General features: G+C 38.4%; 2 protein-coding genes across 2 annotated transcripts; both read right to left on the bottom strand.

Annotated features, from left to right (window-relative positions):
• Nucleotides 1-1,933: 1,933 nt before the first annotated feature.
• On the bottom strand, nt 1,934-3,378 carry LOC141410350 (fibrinogen alpha chain-like). The gene has a single exon (XM_074040663.1). It carries the CDS (start codon nt 2,698-2,700, stop codon nt 2,134-2,136), a length of 567 nt encoding a protein of 188 aa, XP_073896764.1. The 5' UTR covers nt 2,701-3,378; the 3' UTR covers nt 1,934-2,133.
• FGA (fibrinogen alpha chain) lies at nt 1,934-8,883 on the bottom strand. The gene is made up of 5 exons (XM_074040662.1): nt 8,772-8,883; nt 7,573-7,698; nt 6,929-7,112; nt 5,632-5,777; nt 1,934-5,034 (listed from the first exon to the last, which is right to left on the bottom strand). Exons 1-5 carry the CDS (start codon nt 8,823-8,825, stop codon nt 3,505-3,507), a joined length of 2,040 nt encoding a protein of 679 aa, XP_073896763.1. The 5' UTR covers nt 8,826-8,883; the 3' UTR covers nt 1,934-3,504.
• Nucleotides 8,884-20,634: the final 11,751 nt, after the last annotated feature.

A 20,634-nucleotide genomic window follows, 5' to 3' on the forward strand; every position in this document is an offset into this window, starting at 1 on the left:
GTCTTTTATTAAAATGATGGCTTCCTGAAGACTATGCAGACATAATCCTACATAGGCTTTTCTGTGAGCAAGAAATGAATTTCTGTCTTGTTGAAATCAGATGTGCCAAACCTAATCTCAAATGATAAAGATGAGTACCAATGTAAATACAGTGAGAAATCCCTACATTTAAGAAGTGGTCTGAGAAGAAATTACCAGTTAAAAACACTGAAAAGAGTGAGGCAGGAAGAAATGGTATAGAAACCAAGACAAAAAGACCGGTCCGAGAGGCAGGATAAGGGCAAAATAAGTAGCAGATGTTTAAAAGAGATCAAGTAGAAAGAGGCTTGAATGCAGCCCATTTAATTTAGAATTCCAAAGTTGTGTTGACTTAAGGAGATCAATTTCAAGCATGAGGTAATCGCATGAAAACCAAGTTGAAATGGGCTTCTGAATGAGAGTCAGAGAGCTAAATTAATATTTAATTTCAGAAAAAATGAAATAGAAAATAAAGATAAGGTGAAATGGAATATAGATGTGTCATGTCTTGTCTCACAACCAAATTGTATCTCCAATTCTCATGAGCCTGCTAATATTGACTACCATTTATCAAATTAAAAGAGATTTATCTAATCCTTTGACAAACTCAAAATCTTCTAAATAATTAGAAATAAATCGTCCTTCCCATTCATAATCACTTTCATTCCAGGACCCAATTCTGTTCCTAAATAGGGTGCTATTCGGGAAAACAAAGTGTTTTCTAGTCTCAACTCAAATTCTGTCAAGGCATACGTGTGAGTGAAAGTGGAGTGGGGATAGAGACACCATGAAGTTCTGATGTCTGAAAGAAATGAAGCTTCATTTAATTCTGAAGAAGTTCTTTTCCAAGTATCCAACTATTTGAAGGTATAGCATTTAGTTTGTATCAGAGATTTACAATTCCCCATAAGGAAATTCAAGAACTCTGGGGTTCATATGTGATGCATTTGCAAGGTTATTTCCCTTTTGATCCCCAGGCTCTGGCCCCTAGCTATAGCCTCCTTTTTCCTCCTCCCTCCCTTCTCCTCTCCTTCCCACTGTCTCTCCTTCCTTCCTTCCTTGAGAAATAATGCAGTCGTATCAGAATAGAAGCTATGTAAGAAAGGATGGTATACTGGATTGCTTGGGATATTTTAATACATATTCAAGAGAAAAGGCAAATATATCTTAATAGAGAAGAATGCAAATTGAAAATCAGAGGGCAAGGCCACCAGGATTAAAGATGCAGCTTGGACCAAATATTGACCAATGCAAATGTGTTGAATTTTGAATATAGCATAGATCATACTTAGTGAGATGCTTTCCATTAACGATTTACATTTAATAATAGTGAACATGTCACAGAATATAGTTTATGATTGTTAGAAAAATGAAGTTAAATCAATACTTGGGAGATTATTTATTAATGTGTGAATTGTCTGCTTTTTGAATAATCATAAATAGTTTTAAAATTTTAAATGTGTTTTTGAAAGAAATTGGTTACACCCTGGGAAAAAAAAATAAGTATGCCTTACAATATCTAGTGGAAGGGCTTAAAGGACAGATTTTCATTTCTGTTTAGGAAAGAATGTTTCTCCTGTCTTCCTGGATTTGCTCCATATCAAAAGACATGAATACATATTGTAATTATAAACTGTGCATTGTAATTATAAGTTGTAAATTCTACTTCAAAGGTCAGCTATGGTTAGATTCAGTGAGTTTTACCTTAAAATATTGGCTTAAAACCATTCATATCAAATGGATAAAATAACTTTTTTAGTTTGCAATGGCCTCATGACTTTGGGTGGTATGGGAAGAGAAGTTCTCAAACCAATACTCCTCAAGGTTAGAGAGGGAAGCTTCCGTCTGACACTTTCCTGTTGTACTGAATGGCCCTTGGTATATCCTTATACAAATTTGCAAACCCACAGAGCTATTTAAAGATAAAAAAACTTATATAACTTTATTTTTCAAAGACTAATATGTCTCAGGTACATTTAGCTACAGTACAAAGGATAAGAAAATAGCACCTAGGAATTTTTTAGATTGTAGAGAATCTCAACGCTTTACCTTTCTTATTTCCTCTCCACTTTTCTAGCAAAGAAGCCAGAGTGCTCCCACTCCCACTCCTTTAGTCTATTGGGTCAAAAGGGGCCTAATTTTCATGCGAACAGCCCTGAGGGAATAATCTGCCCCTCTAAAGGAAACCCAGACCACTCCGTTCTCAATCTCATAAGGACTGTTATTCCTCGGGTCATAGGAGCCCCCAAGGTAGTAGATGCCATTGAGATTGGCTGCTTGGCAGTTGTTATACCACCAGCCTCCCCCATAGACTTCTGCACAGTTCTCTTCCCACTGGTCTGCATCCCTGTCAAAGGTGCTGAACTGCATGCTGTTGTGAGAGGTGTACTCTGTCCCTTCCTCTACGGAACCTTCAATCAGAGCATCGCCTGCAGTGCCTTCATAGGAGGAGACCTGGAGGGCATAGCCTTCGGCCTCAGAGCCTACCCGGAAGTAATATTCTGCATAAGCTTCGTTCCCAGCCCAGTCCTCTAATTCAACCCTAAGAACAGAGCCCCTCTGGGTTAGTAAGTGGAGGTAGTCATTGCCTAGCCAGAATTCTCCTTCCCCCTCGTCATTCAGGCTGCCGAAACCTCTCTTGTAGTCTTGCCAGGTCCGGTTAAAATTCAGTGATCCATCCATTCTTTGCTGGATCAAAAGCCATCCTCCCAAACTGGTCTCTTGATCGCAATAAACAGAAAAAATCTTACTGGATCCGGGTAGCTTGATATTGAAAATGCCACTTTGGGTACCTGAAGGATGTGTTTGGAGGACATCATCACAGTCTAAAAAAAAAATTAAGCTGGTTGGAAGAAGTTATTCTCATTTAACTTTACAAAGATAGGCACGACTCAGATTAAAGAAGGCAAATATTGTTTCCTTCCCTTCTGTTCTTTCTTCCTCCTTTTCTTCCCTCCATAGGGGAAGGATGCACTTACAGTGGGATAGAACTTATGCAAACAAGGGCTTATTTATACCTACAAATTGCAAAGGGGATTTTCCTCAAATGGATTTGGAATTTTACTTGCACATACTAATAGCAAGTAACCAGTACAGGTAGCTAAGCATCAATTAATACTAATAGAACTTGTTTTTAGGCTGACCTAAATGTCAACTGAGACACATACTAAAAATGTGATTAATCAATTGGGTGACAATTCTAATAGCACACACTTTGACTAGTGAAAGAATTTGATTAAATAAGCTCAAATAGAGTTTCAGAGGAAGTAATTCATCCATTTAACATGTATTTATTGAGTCATGACTCTGTTACTGTTAGGCATTTGGAAATACAGAGATGAGACAGACAAAGGCCCTGCCCCCATGGAACTTACAGTCTAGCGCAAAAACAGACCAAAAAAGTGTAGTTTCAATGAATTGTAACAGAGAGTTAAGAAGGAAATGCAAGGGGCCATGGGAGCACTGTGCAGAAATATTGAACTTAGTCTAAGGGGACAGGAAAGGCTTCCCCAAAGGAGAAGTGTGGATACCTCTGGAAGAGCGAGATTTAGCATGGCCTCTCTTGGTGGAATGTGTTCCTTCATGATCAGCTTCACTTCCGGCCTCATCTGCCATTTTATAACTCTTGCTTTCAAATGTAGAGCCTTCTCTGTTGTAAGCTGTGCTACTAATAAATTGTTTGCTGTGACTTGAAGTTTTACCACTGGAAGGGAATTCAGCTACCCCAGAGTGATGAGAACTGGTTTCCTTTGTATTTGTGAAGGTACCAGATTCTGAACCCATTGACTCAGCCTCACTGGCAAACTCTCTGAACGTAGATGGAAAGAAACCTGGAAATGTTTTTCCAGTTGAGGCAGTGTCAAAGAAGGCAGCTGCATCAGGGTGCCTATGGCGGAACTCATCCAGAGTACCTATGCCTAAATCTATCGCCTCGGGACAGTCAGAACCATCTTCGGAGGTCACTACTTCTTTGGTAACTTCTTTGTGACCATCAGGACCAATAACAGTCTTAGTAACGGTTTTAGAGCATGAACGACGTGTGGTGGTTGTGCTACCAGAGGTGACCTTCTCTTTGCCAACCACGAGCTCTTTGTCTCCTTTAGAAGTGACCAGTTTTTCTGTGCGGTGCTCTCTGTTTGTCCCTGGACTTACATTTCCTGGCACCTCTTCAAACGTGCCCCAGTCTGGGTTGGTAGGCCTGGTGTTCCCAGAGCCTGAGCTATCTGGCCTAAAACTTCCAGATCCAGAGTGCCAATGTCCAGTACTACTAGATACAGAACTCTCAGAACTCCAGTGCCCAGCACTTCCATGTCCAGAGCTGCCAGGATTCCAGGTTCCGGTACTACCAGGTCTAGGGCTCCCAGTGTTTTGGTTTCCAGTACTTCCAGTTCCAGAGCTCCCAGGGTTCCAGGTTCCAGTACTTCCAGATCCAGAGCTCCCAGGGTTCCAGGTTCCAGTACTTCCAGTTCCAGAGCTCCCAGGGTTCCAGGTTCCAGTACTTCCAGATCCAGAGCTCCCAGGGTTCCAGGTTCCAGTACTTCCAGGTCCAGAGCTCCCAGGTTTCCAGGTTCCAGTACTTCCTGGTCCAGAGCTCCCAGGGCTTTGGTGTCCAGTACTTCCAGGTCCAGAGCTCCCAGGGTTCCAGCTTCCAGCACTGCTAGGGTTCCTGGGGCTTTCTGTCTCTGATCCTGTTCTATAAGAGGTGGAGCCTACTTGGGTAACCTCATTTCCACCAGGTCTCTCTAACTCCATTCTCATCTGCTGCATGTCTGTTAATGCCTTCCACTCTGGGGGTACCTTCTGAAGCTGGCTCTTGAAATTTGGGGGAAACAAGTCCGGAACTGGGTTCATTTTTATCAGTGGTAAGTGTTGCCTATCTCTAGAGGGAAGTAAGTCTTTGGCAATGACCTGTTCAAGTTGCTTCTGCTGATCTTCATAGTCCTTCAGATCTACTTCACGAGCTAAAGCCCTACTGCATGACCCTCGACAAGATCGGATCTTAATGTCAACGTCCACCTAGAGAGAGGGGAGAAAAAGAAAGAGAAAATGTAGATAAAAATACATAAACTATGTCTATTGAGTTTCTGGTAGTTAATTCTCCTTCTGGAAACTGGTTTCATTTTTTTTTTTTGACTTGGAGACCTACCACTTAATATTCTCTGTTTTCTGCTTATCGAGCACCCTCAGTGGAAGAGATGTTGGGTATTACAGGGCTAGCAAGGATAAGCAATGAATGCTCTTTGATCATCTTAGTCTCAGAATGGATCAAGAGTAAGGTGCTATTCTCTCTCAAAGGCAACGCTAATTAAATGATCCTTGGTGAAACTCAGGCTGAAGACTCAGAGGCATGGTGATGTAATGGGCTTTGGAATTAGACAAGGACTGAACACTTGATTTTGAAATTTACTATCTATGTACCATTGGAAAATTTACTTAATATCTCTGAATTTTTTTTCTTCAACTGTTGAGTGAGGAAAATAATACCTACTTTTAGGTAGATGATGGATATAATACTTTTCTCTGCATATAGTAGACACTCAATGCATAACTATCGTCTTCCTTTTCCCTGCTACTCATAAACAAGGAAGTCTGGGACCACAGCCACATACTTACCTCCAGTCTTTTCATATCAACCAACTGGGCCCTAACATTTTGCTGCAGAAGTTGGATATGCTGTACTTTTTCTATGACTTTGCGCTTCAGGACTTCAATTCTGCTTCTCAGATCTTCAGACACTCGGTTATAGGTATTATCACGGTCTGAAATAGAAAATATGGTTATTGAAGTAGCTGCTGAGTGATTTGTCTGTAATTGCCAGCAAAAAAGAAAGGAAGGAAGGAAAGAGAGAGATGAAAGAAAGAGAGAAAGAGAGAAAGAGAGGAAGGGAGGAAGGGAGGAAGGGAGGAAAGGAGGAAAGGAAGGAAGAAAGAAAGAAAGAAAGAAGTTAGCTTGCAAATATTCCCAATTTTATTTTGGTTACAGTTTAATCTGTGAGTTCAAAACGTATGGGGCATTTGACTTTTGGATAATGTTATGCCCTGCAGCCATCCACGAATCCCAGTTAAGATGTCCTATTAGCAATTAGTAATCTCAAATAAATATAGAAGAAATTTCTTTGGAATTTTAAAGGTGTAATTTGGAGTTAAAATAATTGGTTTGATTGCATTCCAAATATTTTATAATATCCTTAATCAAGGGACTTGAACATATTGGATTTTCTTACTGATGAATTTTTCTTTTTATCTATAGATTTGAAATTGTTCCTAAGCTGTTTTGGGTCAACAGGATCACTCACTTGCCAGCTAGTGTTGCATCACTGATTTTAAATGTCAAGTGTTTGTGAAGGTGTAAAAAGGTAAAGCAAAACTTCAGAAACTGAGGCCTCCCTAGACTCGCTGTCCGTGCCCAGAGTGAATGCGATGTTTCCTAACCCTAATGAGTAGACTCTGAAAATGATGTAGCTTGACTCTATATTTTAAAGTTAAAAATCTACCTAATCAGCTCAGTGGAGTCTGAGGGTTGAACTCCCAGCTTTGTGTCTTTGAATAAGTTCCTTGACCTCTCAGTTTTCACCTCTGCAAGGCAGAAACAAAAATATCCAACTCAAAGAGTCTGACCCATCCTACTTTCAGTATATACTGTTGAAAAGAACACACTTAAATTCTTGTTTTTAATCCAAAATTCTGACTTATTTTTTGACCTTAAACAATCTCAGTTAACATCTTTTACTTTGAAAAAATAGCAAAAACAAAAGCTCTCCCTTAAAATTTTCATGGATGTTATGAAGGCATATATTTCTACACTAAGTACTTTGGGATGAAATTGTCATAGATATAAGCAGATATCATATTTATTTAGGATTTTTGTTGTTTCTGTTATAAAATCAAAGCAGTAAAAATGTAATACTTACTATTGGATGAGACAATATCGCCTCTCAAAATTTCCATTATATTAGTGGTCAATGAGTTAGAATCCTTATTGTTCTTCTGATAGTCAAATAGCGAGTTTTTGAGCTTATTTATTCTGCTTGTAAAATCTTGATTGACTTCATCAATCAACCCTTTCATCCTGCAGCCAGAAGGGCATTTGTAGTTCTGAAAGTGAAGAGAGAAAATTACAGTAAGGATCTATCTCTTGGATTCAGAATAATTTTGCATGTTTCCATGCAGTCCCCATTTCTTCCTACCCTGTCTCTTCCAGACAAGTTGGCTTAAAAGTAGGTAAGAGGACTAGTTAGAGGTTGCAGACAAATTCTGGAATGATGTTCCACTTAGCCATAAATTAGATGCCAGGAAATTGAGGCCACTATACTCAGGTGCCTAGTTTTGCCTGAGCATGCAACTGAAATCCAGTCTGTTCACCCACTAATGATCCAGAATTGGGGAGGTAATTAAACAGTGCTCTTGCTAGTAGGTTCCTTTTCTTTATTTGGTACGTAGGGAGCTATTCAATTATTTTCTATTTTAAAAAGTTTCTGGGACCAATCAGATCAGCCTGTGAGCCCCTCTAGCAACAGAGGGAAGGAATTTCCTGCTTCCCCAGCTAACTGCTTACCCAGTCTTCATCAGAGCAGAAGGGCCAGTCTGAATCTTTGCAGGCAGATTGATGCCTTTCCACAACCCTTGGGCCACGCACGCCTCCTCCTTCAGCTAGAAAGTCACCTTCACCAGTATCTGCAGTCTTTAAAGATTCATTCACATACACAAAAGAGAGCAACAGCAATGTTAGCCAGAAGAGGAGACACTGGCATGCCTATAAGTCCCCAGGAAGAGATGGCACTCTCACAAAGATTAAGGACACCAGCCACAGGGCTTCTGCAAGCCTCAGGTTTCTTGTCTTCAAATGAAAATCCTAAGACCCATTTTATGGAGTTGTTATGAGAATTAAAGGAGATAAGGTGTACAAATTTCTTAACTGTGTATGACACTAAATAAGCATTTGATAAATATTAGGAGTTTTAAAGAATCCATCCTAAAAGGAAAATTATTTGAATCTACAAAATCAGTTAAATTTTACCTTTTCATTTTTACTAATGACTGCAGACAGAAAGAAAGTTGAAAGCTATAGAGCTCTTTCTCCTGTAATTGCTGCTTCGGTAGAAAAAACCTACACTATCTTAACTTAATGTTCCTCTCTCCTTCAAATTTCTATGTAACCTTTAGAGATGGATTCATAATCTAAAAGAATACCATTACTTCCTAAAAGCGTATTGCCTTACTAACTAATCTCTTCTGATACTGCAAAGATGTTTCCAAAGATAATTAATTTGCTTTTTCTTTTGTCTTGACAAACACAAAAATAACCTTTCAGCAAAACTGTACGAGAACTAAAAGTTCTGCTTATTATGGGCAAGTAGCAAAAAATTAATAATTAAAGAAAACAAATCTTACCGTAGAATGTTTTATTCCATTAACTAGCATTATAATGCACCAAGGCTTTATAACTACAAGGATAGCAAAGAATTCTTGCCCTTTTTAAAACAAAACAAAACAAAATGTAGTAAGACTGAATGACTGATGCTAAAGTTTCCCTTGTGAGTTTGTACACTCTCATCCATCTAAGATCTTCCTCTTGGGGTCATATTACCTTGTATTCTTGAGGTGTCAATCCCATCCAGGAGCTTTCCTCCCAGGCCTGGAGTTCATAAAGCTAAGAGTGTGTCATGACATAGAACAGGTAGACTCTGACCTCCAAGCTCTTTGTGGAATAAACACCAGAGAGAAAGCAAGAAGAGAAAATGAAAAGGGCCATACCCATCCTGTGCCCACCACACTTAGGACCAGGCAGACGATCCTCATGGAAAACATCTTTTCTAAGGGTGGGGCTGGCTCATGAGGAGCACTCCAGCTGAAAGAAAGGATTGCCTCCACTCCTAGTTCCCATCCCATTTAAATCTGCAGGAGGTTTGGTTAATCATTGGCTTTGTCCTGTGTAGACCGTCAACCCGCCCTCTACATCCTTTGTTCCTCCTATGCTGTTGGTGTCCCAGAAATTCTTGCTCAATTCCCCTCAGCTTGTTTGCTTCCGATAAGCTGTTGCAAAGGTAGCGTTTGATTCTCCAGCCAACGATTAGGAGAAGATCTCACATTCCAGGAACAGGGTGGCTTTGAGAATGAAAAGAGGAGCATAGGAGGGTATATCCATATTTCTATATGTGAAAGAATACAGAAGGTGCTTAGTTAAACTAGCTGTAGCCCCCAGTAGTAGTAGTAATTTAGCAAACAATATTTCACTTTATGCAGAAATTAGGGTTGGGTGATCTGGTGTGTAAAAAATAACTTTGGTGATAGGCTGGCCCTGAAGGCTTTCTATAACTTTATTTAGAACAGATTACTTTTCTCTATCTAAAATATTAAGATGACAGTAGCCCCAGGAACCAAACACCTTAGGTTCATAATCCAAGCTGCACCACTTCCCTGCTCTATGTTCTTAGACAAGTTACTTTACCTCTTTATACCTCAGTTTCCTCATTTATAAAATAAGGATGCTGATAAGCTACCCCATGCTTTTAAGAAGAATAAAAGAGTTAATTCTTGTAAATCCCTCAGAACAGTGACTGTCATATAGGAAGTACTCAGTGAATTATGGGAGATCATAAAGTGCCATGAAAAATACAATTTCTTTCCTGTTTCTGTGCCAGCAATCTCACTTCTGAGTGTATTTCCAAAAGAAATGAAATCAGGACCTTGAAGAGATACCTGCATTCTCATGTTCATTGCAGCTTTATTGACAATAGCCAAGATATGGAAACAACCCAAGTGTCCACTGATGGATGAGGAGATGAAGAAAATGTGGCGTATATATACACAATGGAGTATTACTCAGCCCTGAAAAACAAGGAAATTCTGTCATTTGCAGTAACACAAGTGAACCTAGAGGGCATTATCCTAAGTGAAATGAGCAGATACAGAAAGACAAATACTACTTAGCCGGTCGTGGTGGTGGGCACCTGTAATCCCAGCTACTCGGGAGGCTGAGGCAGGGAGAATCACTTGAACTCGGAAGGCGGAGGAGGTTGCAGTGAGCCGAGATTTCACCATTGCACTCCAGCCTGGGCCACAGAGCGAGACTCCCTCTTAAAAAAAAAAAAAAGAAAGAAAGAAAGGAAAAGAAAGACAAATACTGTATGATCTTTCTTATGTGTGAAATCTAAAATAGTCAAACTCACAGAAGAAAAGAGTAGAATGGTGGTGGCCAGGGCCTGAGGCATAGGAGAAATGGCGGAGATGTTGGCCAAAGGGCACACAATTTGAGTTATGCAATATGAGTAAGTTCTGGAGTCTAATGTGCACCATGGTGACTATAGTTGCTAATACTGTGCTGCATATTTGAAATTTGCTAAAAAGGTGGATCTTAAGTCTTCTCACCGCACAAAAAAGTAACGATATGAGGTGTTTTATGTGCTAATTAGATTAATTATGGTAATCATTTGACAATGTTTATGTGTATCAAAACACCAATCAGAGAGAAGTTCCCCTTTGAAGGAAAGTAAAAAAACATCAAGCTGTACAACCTAAATTATGCAACTTTTATTTGTCAATTATACTTCAATAAAAGTAAAAAAAAAAAAAAATTCAGCTTAGATTTGCCAGATGTATTAGGTTGGTCAAATAGCAAATAAAAATAAGGGTGTCCCAGTGAAGTTTGAATTTCAGATAAACAGCAAATCTATTTTACTGTAAGTACGTCTCATGTGATATTTGAGACACACTTAAAATTTTTTTGTTGTTTATCTGAAATTCAAACTTCACTGGACATCCTGTACTTTATCTGGCAATCCTACCTTGCCTCAAATTCTGCTTCCTATGTGAAGCCAATCCTAATAAGAGTGATAGCTGATGTGTATTGAATGTTTACTAAGTCTTGAGTTCTTTGCTAGACATTTTGCAGGGTACCTGATTCAATGTCCAATTAAAAGCAATCTCAAGTTCTTTCATACTTCCTTAGAGTGTGCACTACTGATGGCATTTATCACTGTAGGAGTACTGTCTGTCTCCTCCACTAGATCATAAACTTGAGAATTGAAATGTTTTGTTGGTCTTTATATTCTCCCCAAAATGTGTGGGCCCTCATTGAGCGAGAAAGCATGAGTGGGTTCCAGTGATGGAAAGTTGCCTGGCTGCCTCCCCCGAGCACTGCAGACATGTGAAGCTTTCTAAAAATGGCTGGAAGCCCTGGTGCAAGGCAGTGCACTGTCTGCTCTATGGAAGGCTCCTTGTCTGATCAAGCTCACCCCTGAGGCAGCTTGCTATGATTTCTAGAGCTAATTGCAGAACAAAGAGGAAGACCCAGAGCCCCATCCAGGTTCCACAGGGCAATGATTCCATGAAAAGCTGGGTTATACTCACTCACAACACCGCACTGGCAAAATGTCAGGCTTAGCTAGGAAGGCGAGGCTTGATCTCTGCACACATTTTCCTTTGCCCACAAGAAGTGCCACCTTTGGGAGGTGAACATGGTATATAGCAAAGAAGTTCCCGAGAGTAACCTGGTAGGCCTCAGGTGAGTCGGGTGAATGTAATCTGATTGAAGGTAAATTAACAGAAACAGTTTGGTTGAATGCCACCACCCTAGTGCCATGTCAGGGTGTTTCCAAGGATGCCACCTGAGGACTTTATCCTTGCCTCTCAGAATAGCACATCTCACGCCATTTCTTAATCCTGGCCTCTGCTCACATGGCACCTACTCAGAGAGCCTTCTCTGGCCACCTGATCTAAAGAGCTGCCATTCTCGCATGTCATTCCATTGACCCTGCTTGGTTTTTCCATACTGTACCTTATAACTCCTGGACAATGTGTATTTGGGAAGGTATTTGTTTATTCTGTGTCTTGCCTACACTAAGCTTCCTGAGGCCAAGGCACAAGGACTAGCACAAATGCCAGGCATAGAGCAATTGCTGCTCAGTATCTGCTGGAGAAATGGAAGGGCTGTCACCATACAGTGGTGGCAATGCATGGTGGGCTTTCCAGCATGTGAGACCTGGATTCCAGCTAAGTGACATGGGCAAACTATTTAAATTCTCTGAGCTATAAAGGGGATGATGATATTTGTCTTGCAGGATTGCTGTGAAGATTATGTAAAATGGTTTATGTAAAATGTTGGCCATACACAGCAGGAGCTCTAGAAACAGTAGCTTTTATTTTTCCTAGAATATTCCAATGCTCCATGATAAAATGTTCCCTTGTTTTGACTCTAGTGCCAGCAGTCCCTAATGAGGCACTTTTGTAGGTCACTCTTTGGCCCCACACTGCAGGCTGCTCACCAGGCTGGGCTCTCTGCCCCATGAACAGGCTGTATTGTAAGCTTTGGAGGAGTAGGTTTTGTTTAGAAGGAAAACTATGCAAATTAATAGGCAACAAATAATACGAGTATCATTTTTTAAAAAGCATGTGACAATAAGAGTATCTTTAAAAGTGCAAAACTAGAAAAAAGATTGAAGAAATTTTCAGTTGCTTAAATTATAATCTGCTGTGCGTTGCCTTTTTCTTTTTTCTTTTTTTTTTTTTTTTTTTTTTTTTTGAGATGGAGTCTTGCTCTGCCGCCCAGGCTGGAGTGCAATGGCACGATCTCAGCTTACTGCAACCTCTGCCTCCCTGGTTCAAGCGATTCTCCTGCCTCAGCCTCACGAATAGCTGGGATTACAGGTGCCACCATCATGACCGGCTAATTTTTTGTATTTTTAGTAGAGACGGGTTTTCACCATGTTGACCAGGCTGGTCTTGAACTCCTGACCTCAGGTGATCCACCCACCTCGGCCTCCCAAAGTGCTGGGATGACAGGTGTGAGTCACTGCACCAGGTTTGTCTTTTTCCTATAGATAACTACATCCTATTTGCCTTAACTCTAATGAGAAGGATGTTTGATATATCTGTATTTTTTAAGTTAATGTAATATCAAGATTTAAGTATAAAAGTTAATATAAACATTTAAGAGCATGAATTTACATATTTGTTATACCATAACTTTTAGCATGACTGGAATAGTTTTTACTAGTTTTAATAGCTTTATTTGTATGATATATAATATAAACAGAAAGAGTAGAAATTCTATAGCTATATGTTTCAGTTTTAAACTATATCTACTCATCACAACTTCCACAGGAAAAGTAAAATACATAACCGGTTATCTAGATATTTGCAGTTGTATAAATACAACTTAAAAATACAAAACAAAATGACAGTGTTATTTTGAATGGAGTATTTGTCTTACCCTGGGTGGATACCAGAAATTAAATGTATTGATTTCTGAGAGCAGCTCACTCATTCACTCATTTGTCTAAATTTAGCAATCATTTATCCTATGTATATTATTTCTCTAGTCCTGCATACTATGTGCTTAAGATAGAAAGGAAAATAATGTATGGTCTTTTACCTTCAAGTTGCTTACAATTGGCGAGCAAGTAAAATACATTTATACAGCTGAGAATTAAGTTAAACTATGTAAACTTGATATTTCGTAGGTCAAAACAATAATACCTGCAGTTTTATATGGCTTAATCTAATATAAAACAATGGAAAAATCTGTAAGTTATATGCTGAGTTCTGTTAGAAAACACAGCAGAGTGATATATCATTTATGTATTGCTCTTTGTTTTGCTTGTGTGAGATATTTCTTTAAAGTATTTAATTCAGGTCTCAAAATACAAGATGTTTCTGAAAAATTCTTGTGTCATCTATCATAAAAATCTACATGAATCTGTACATTCTTTCCAAAGACATTTGGTATCCTAATAACAAGAAGATAATGGTACTTTGACAGGAACTGTTTTGTTAAAAAAATATTAAGTGCATTCTTGGAAAGTACTAAAATTATTTTCTAAATTTTGAAATGACTAAATTATGAAAATTTATAAGATTTTGACATTTATAAATACAGTCTGATCTAATGAATTCAAAGGACAACATTGGCAAAGCTATTTAACTTTCTGTAGTTTTTTCTTTTTCTTTTTTCTTTTTTTTTTTTAGAGACAAGGTCTTGCTCTGTTGACCAAGCTGAGTGTAGTGACGCAATCATGGCTTACTGCAGCCTGAACTCCCTGGGCTCAAGGGATCATCTCACCTCAGCTGCCTAAGTATCTGGGATTACCAGCTTGTGTATCTTATTTTCTCTATTTGTCTCGTGCATCTCAAGGGTGTTGCAAAAGTTTGTCTTTACTAAGATGCTTACTGTGAAAGGTAAATGAACTGGTAGGATGACCTATATAGGTGTGACTAATAGAGTGTTTAATGTTTATTTTCAGAACTCATCAATTTCCTGACCTCAAATGATTTCCCCAGAAGTTACAGCTGCAAAGATAAAATAGGAATTTCCTTAATACCCAGAAGTGATTCTGAATTGCACTTAAGAAAGTGAGGAGAAAAAAAAAAGAGCTTTTTGTGATCTTGATTTATTCCATCACACTGTATTTCTCTTTAATCTCTTTATTCAGGAAAGACACCCACCTTATTTTTTATAGTTGAACTGACTCTAGATTAATGACCACTTAATTGAATAACTTTTTATCATTTTTGAGATTAAGACCTATTCTGTTCCAATAATATAATAATAATTATTTTTTTATCCTTAGGAATAATTTTCATGGTCTTTGACTTAAGCACTTTTAATCAAGTTCTCATTGAGTAGTTATAAGTGTGTGTGTGTGTGTGTGGGTGCGTGTGTGTGTGTGTGTGTGTGGGTGTGTGTGTGTGTGTGTGTGTGGGTGTGTGTGTGGAGAGAGAGGGAGAGAAAGAGAGGTGAAAGTAGTCTTTGAGTTTTTCTTACTGTTTTATCTCTTTTCATTTTTAACTGCAATATCAATTACATAATTCATTTTTCAAGATTAATTTATCTTACCTATAATGTGCTTGATCTAGATTTACTAATTTTTTGCACTTAACACGTATTAAAACTTAAATGCTAGTTTTGAAAAGTAAAACCATTATACAGATAATCAATTGATGTATTAATATCAGCAACATAGATTCATTCTCACACTCTACCTATTAAATCCATGATATTCAGCACATTGCTAGGCTGGTTTCCCTGTGGTTCTTCTATTAACGATTTGCAAACAAAATCTGTCGGTTGGTGTTGATTTAACAGTGACATGTTAAAAACTGGAGAAATATCATCTGCAAGGCATGTGGAATTTCCACAAACAAGGAATTATGTGAAAAAAAGGGGTAAGTCAATTACCAAGATCCATTTAATTATCTGCGGTGTTTATTGGGCCCTATATTAATGGAAGGTTTTACATAAAAATTTTACTTAGATAAAATTCAACAAAAAGTTACTGAGAAAAACAGCAGAGAAACCTAAATTGAGGGACATTTTACAAAATGCATGATTGGTACACCAGAACAGACTTCCTTAATTTATGAAGGTTGTGAAAAGACAAAGAAAGACTAAGAAACAGGGAATCAGAGGTGATTAAGGAGATGTGACAGCTAAATGTGATGTGGTATTTGGATGGGGTCCTGGACAGAAAAGAGATAGTAGTGTAAAAATTGGTGAAATCTGAATGAAGTGTGAAAGTTACACAGTAGCAAGGTACCTGAGTTGGTTTCGTAGTTTTGACGAATATACTATAGTAATGTAAGACACTAACGTTAAAGAAAACTGGGGCAGGGCGTGGTGGCTCAGTCCTGTAACTGGGGCCAGGTGCGGTGGCTCATGCCTATTGGGGCCAGGCATGGTGGCTTATGCCTGTAATACCAGAACTTTAGGAGGCTGAGGTGGGCGCATCACCTGAGGTCAGGGGTTCAGGACCAACTTGGCTAACATGGTGAAACCTCGTCTCTACTAAAAATACAAAAATTAGCTGGGCGTGGTGGTGGGTGCCTGTAATCCCACCTACTTGGGAGGCTGAGGCAGGAGAATCACTTGAACCTGGGAGGTGGAGGTTGCAGTGAGCTGAGATCACACCACTGCACTCCAGCCTGGGCAACAGATTGAGACTCCGTTTAAAAAAAAAAAAAAGAAAGAAAAGAAAAGAAAAGACAAAGAAAACTAGGTGATAGGCTAGTGAATGCTGTATAGTACCTTTATACATTTTCTGCAAATAAAAACATGATTCCAAATTTAAAGCTTTATTTGAAAGCAAAAGCAGACAAATATTAAAGTTTTAAAATTATATTTCCAAACTTAACATAATTCAAATCCCACACAGCAATACCAATCTTAAGAGTAAAAAACAACAAGAGTAAAAAAAAAATTTCTTTTTGTTTTATTGTCTCTGAAGCAGTTACATATGTTATCTCACTTGACCCTTACCACAGCTTTGTGATGTAAGGAGAACAAATTATGAAGGAAAACATTTCCAGTCCAAGGTCTCTTCAATGTTAGGTCATATTGTTTTAATGTCACATTTTAACTATTTGTCCCTAAATATTTGAAAAAAGCCACTTTCATAACAGAGTGGAATCTGCCCTATTCTGTTTATCTAAGTAGAGTCAACATTCAGATTTATTTAGTGAGGATTCTCTACTTGCCTCAATTCACCTCATGCTTTAAAGTTGCCAGTAGAAGAAAATCTGGGTGAGGAGCAGGGAAACAGGAGTGAGGGCCAAGGATACTGGATTTTGGATTTGGGAAACACATTTTTGACCCAGTTGTAGACATGACTAAATGTCATGATCCTGAATTTACCACGGTTTGTTCCTTCAAGCATTTCCCAATGAAATTGAGGTGAGCAAGAGCTTAAAATTGTGCCAGCTACCCTTCCCAGAAAGCTTTCCAGGCTACTACAGAGCAGTGTTCTGTAAGCCATGCTCGAGCCTACCATCAAGGCCCAGAATGAGCCAATGGCAACAGTACCATTTGGGCCAAAGCTCATGTTTATGATAACCATTAGTCTTTTTCCTAATTTTATTTTTTGAGTCAGAGTCTCACTATGTCGCCCAGGTTGGAGTGCAGTGGCATGATCTCGGCTCACTGCAACCTCCTGGGTTCAAGCAATTCTCCTGCCTCAGCCTCCTGAGTAGCTGGGACAGTCACATGCCAGCATGCCTGGCTAATTTTTGTATTTTTTAATAGAAATGGGGTTTCACCATATTGCCCAGGCTGTTCCTGAACTCCTGACCTTGTGATCCACCCTCCTCAGCCTCCCAAAACGCTCGGATTACAGGTGTGAGCCACTGCGCCCAGCCGCTTCTTTTTTTTAATTTTTAAATTTTTTTTTTTTATTTTGAGACGGTGTTTTGTGCTGTTGCTTAGGCTGGAGTGCAGTGGTGTAATCGCGGTTCACAGCAGTCTTGGCTTCCTGGGCTCAAATGATCTTCCGACTTCAGCCTCCTGAGTAGCTGGCACCACACCGTTCCCAGCTAATTTTTGAATTTTTCTGTATAGATGGGGTTTCTCAATGTTGCCCAGAATGATCTGGAGCTCCTGGGCTCAAGTGATCCTCCTGCCTTGGATTCCCAAAGTGCTGGGATCATAAGTGTGAGTCACCATGCCTGGTGACTTTTCCTTCTTAAAGCAGAAAATATTAACAGACTTTCAGTATATAGATCATTAGTGGAGAATAATTACAATTGATGTACACTTTTATGAAGTGAGTTAATTCTGTAACAAACATTTGTTCTAAAATAATTTGTGAAATCTCTCTCCTGAGAATCGGTATCATCAAAACTATGTTCTCTGATTTTAATGCAATAAATTTAGATAATAATTAAAAATAGTTGGAAAACTCATAAACTTTAGAACCAAAAAGTGTTCACTTCATAACCCTTGGGTTCAGAAGGAAATCAAGGAAAATTATAAAATACTCAGATTGTAGAAAGATCTTTTTTTTTCTTTTCATTCTGGTTTCAAACCACAAATTCATATATGGATAGATCTTAAAAACACAATGCTGAAATAAAAAAGTAATAAGTAAGATGAAGACTTCAGCAGTCATTCTCAAATGATTTGTGGTGAAGGACCAGTTTTATCAAAATTCTAATCAGCCACAACCAATTTTTTATATAATACAATGAAAATAATTACTAAAAAATGAAATGTTAAAAAGTAATGATATTCAAAATATAGGCCCAAAATTTTATTGTGAGATTTGAAAGATAAAAATTCTATCTCAATAAGTATAATCAGAACAAACATAACAGGAAAAAGTTTCTCCATGCTAATTCTCAATTTTTGTACTTAATGCAGAAGAGTAACAGAAGTTTGGGGACCAGTATTCTGAGTAACACTAATTTATAGCATAATGTCATTTGTATAATTTAAAAATACATACACACGCAAAAAATCCATGATTTATAAGAATGCCTACAAATGAAGAAACAAACATCAAACCTATTAAGGTGATTGTTTATTAAGGGGAAGATGGAACAAAAAGGAAATGTGAATATATAAGAATCAACCAATCAACAGAGAGACCCAGCACAGAGCAATGAGAATGATGTACTGGGAGTGTGGTAACTCAGCTTCTGTATCTGCACACGCACACACACAGACACACACATACAAACACACACACACACACACATGCATGCACAAACACAAAGAGATAAATGAAATGTAGTCTTTCCCACACTCTTGATCTCTTTCACCAACTTATTTATTTATTTATTTATTTCGAGATGGAGTCTCCCTCTGTTGCCCAGGCTGGAGTGCAATGGTGAGATCTTGGCTCACTGCAACCTCCACCTCCTGGGTTCAAGTGATTCTGCTGCCTCAGCCTCCCAAGTAGCTGGGACTACAGGTGTGCGCCAACACACCCAGTTAATTTTTAGGTATTTTAATAGAGACAGGGTTTCACCATGTTGGCCAGGATGGTCTCAATCTCGACCTCGTGATTTTCCTGCCTCGGCCTCCCAAAGCAATTGTTATTTTCCTTCCACTTTGACTCATCTTACTATGTTTAACTTTTTCTCCTCTTTAAGCTACATCAAAGTGATAAGAAATCAACAGGTATGCCTATTTCCCACAGGGTTGAATATGTATTTTCTTTTTACCCTTTTCATCTGAATAAACTGAAGGTATCTATTATAAATACCTTGGCTAGTTTATACTAATTAGAATCAGAGCAAAAGAATTTTGGATCGTGGAAAGATTTCAACTATGCTGTCTATACATTTATTTTTTCATTTCTTGCTCACTTTCAACCCACCCACAGATATGAAACAGAATCTTCAGAGGTATATTTTAAAATCTTGGTATTTGGTCAGTAAGTCATCACCCCTCTCTGTTGATTCAAGAACTTTGCTCTGCAGTTGCATGGTTTGAAGTCACAGTATCACTACACCTGATATCTTCCTTTGGAGAAGCTTCCCTCTGTAGGTTTGTCACAGTGTAAGACACTACACATCTAGTTTGCACTTAGCCTCGCTACTTTTCAGTAACTAGAGTTTTTCTGTGTCCAGGAATATAAAGAGGAGGGCTTAGCAACAGTCACCTGTGATTTGAGCTGTGAAAAAAAATATAGAATGTGTCTCTGGAAGGCCCCAAACTTTTTTTCACTTAAAAGTTTTTTTGGTTGATTTCTCAACATAACCCTTTCAATTGCCACTTTATTTGAGGAGACATGACACAACTGAGTCTAGAAGGGTTTTTCATGCTTTAGTTCTTACTGTAGCCCTTCAGTGCTCACTGTTGGATATTAATAACTAAACAAGTCGAATTTGGAAATTCATTTTTTTTTGTCTCTAGCTCACTGGGTTGCAAAGTTAACCACAAAATTAATATGTACTCATTATAACAAGCCAAACAATGCAGAGATATCTAAAGAAAACATTAGCAGCAGCCCCTTTCTACCAATGAATGCTGGATTGTTCAACATGCAGATCAAGCTTGTACTCAGGATACCTACAAAAATCAGGAGACTCCAAAATGTTTTTGAAAGAATGCCATATTTGATATTTCAGAAGAAGCACTGGACAAGTAATCATGGGAGACATCAGGAATCTTTAGACTTCTTTATATTTATTTTGTGTTTTAGTATTTTTTTGTTTTTGAGACAAGGTCTCACTCACTCTGTTGCCCAGGTTGGAGTGCAGTGGCACAGTCACGGTTCACTGCAGGCGCAATTCCCCAGGCTCAAGCGATCCTCCCACCTCAGTTTTCCTGGTAGCTATGACTATGGGTGTGCACCACCATGCCTGGCTAACTTTTTTTGGTATTTTTTATGGAGACAGTTTTACCATGTCACCCATGCCGGTCTTGAACTCCTGGGCTCAAGTGATCTTCCCACCTTGGCCTCCCAAGTGCTGATTACAAGCGTGAGCCATCAATTTTCATGTAATTATATATTGTAGATTGGTTGAGAGGAGAACAAGTATGTACAAATAATGATATATGTCAAGACTATATTTTGTTCATAAAGTATATGTATATATAACTTTACATAATTTTTATTTTAGAATTATTTTTACATCTTAAAATTTCACTTATTTTGTAAATATTTCCAGTCATAAAAAGCTATTGTGCTTATTATGTAATCATTATATTCTATTTTATTTACTAATAAACTATCTTGCCTGTCCATTCTTCCACTGTTAAATATTTTCTTAATTTCCTACTAATATGAAATTTATGTCTATATTTTTATTTCTGTACATAACTATTTTCTTTTTAAAAAATGATTTTCTTGGGATAAATCACTGGAGTGATATTGCATGAAAACTCATCAATTGTTGTATA

This window comes from Macaca fascicularis, chromosome 5 (assembly GCF_037993035.2).
Source record: "Macaca fascicularis isolate 582-1 chromosome 5, T2T-MFA8v1.1".
Taxonomy (NCBI): Eukaryota; Metazoa; Chordata; class Mammalia; order Primates; family Cercopithecidae; genus Macaca; species Macaca fascicularis.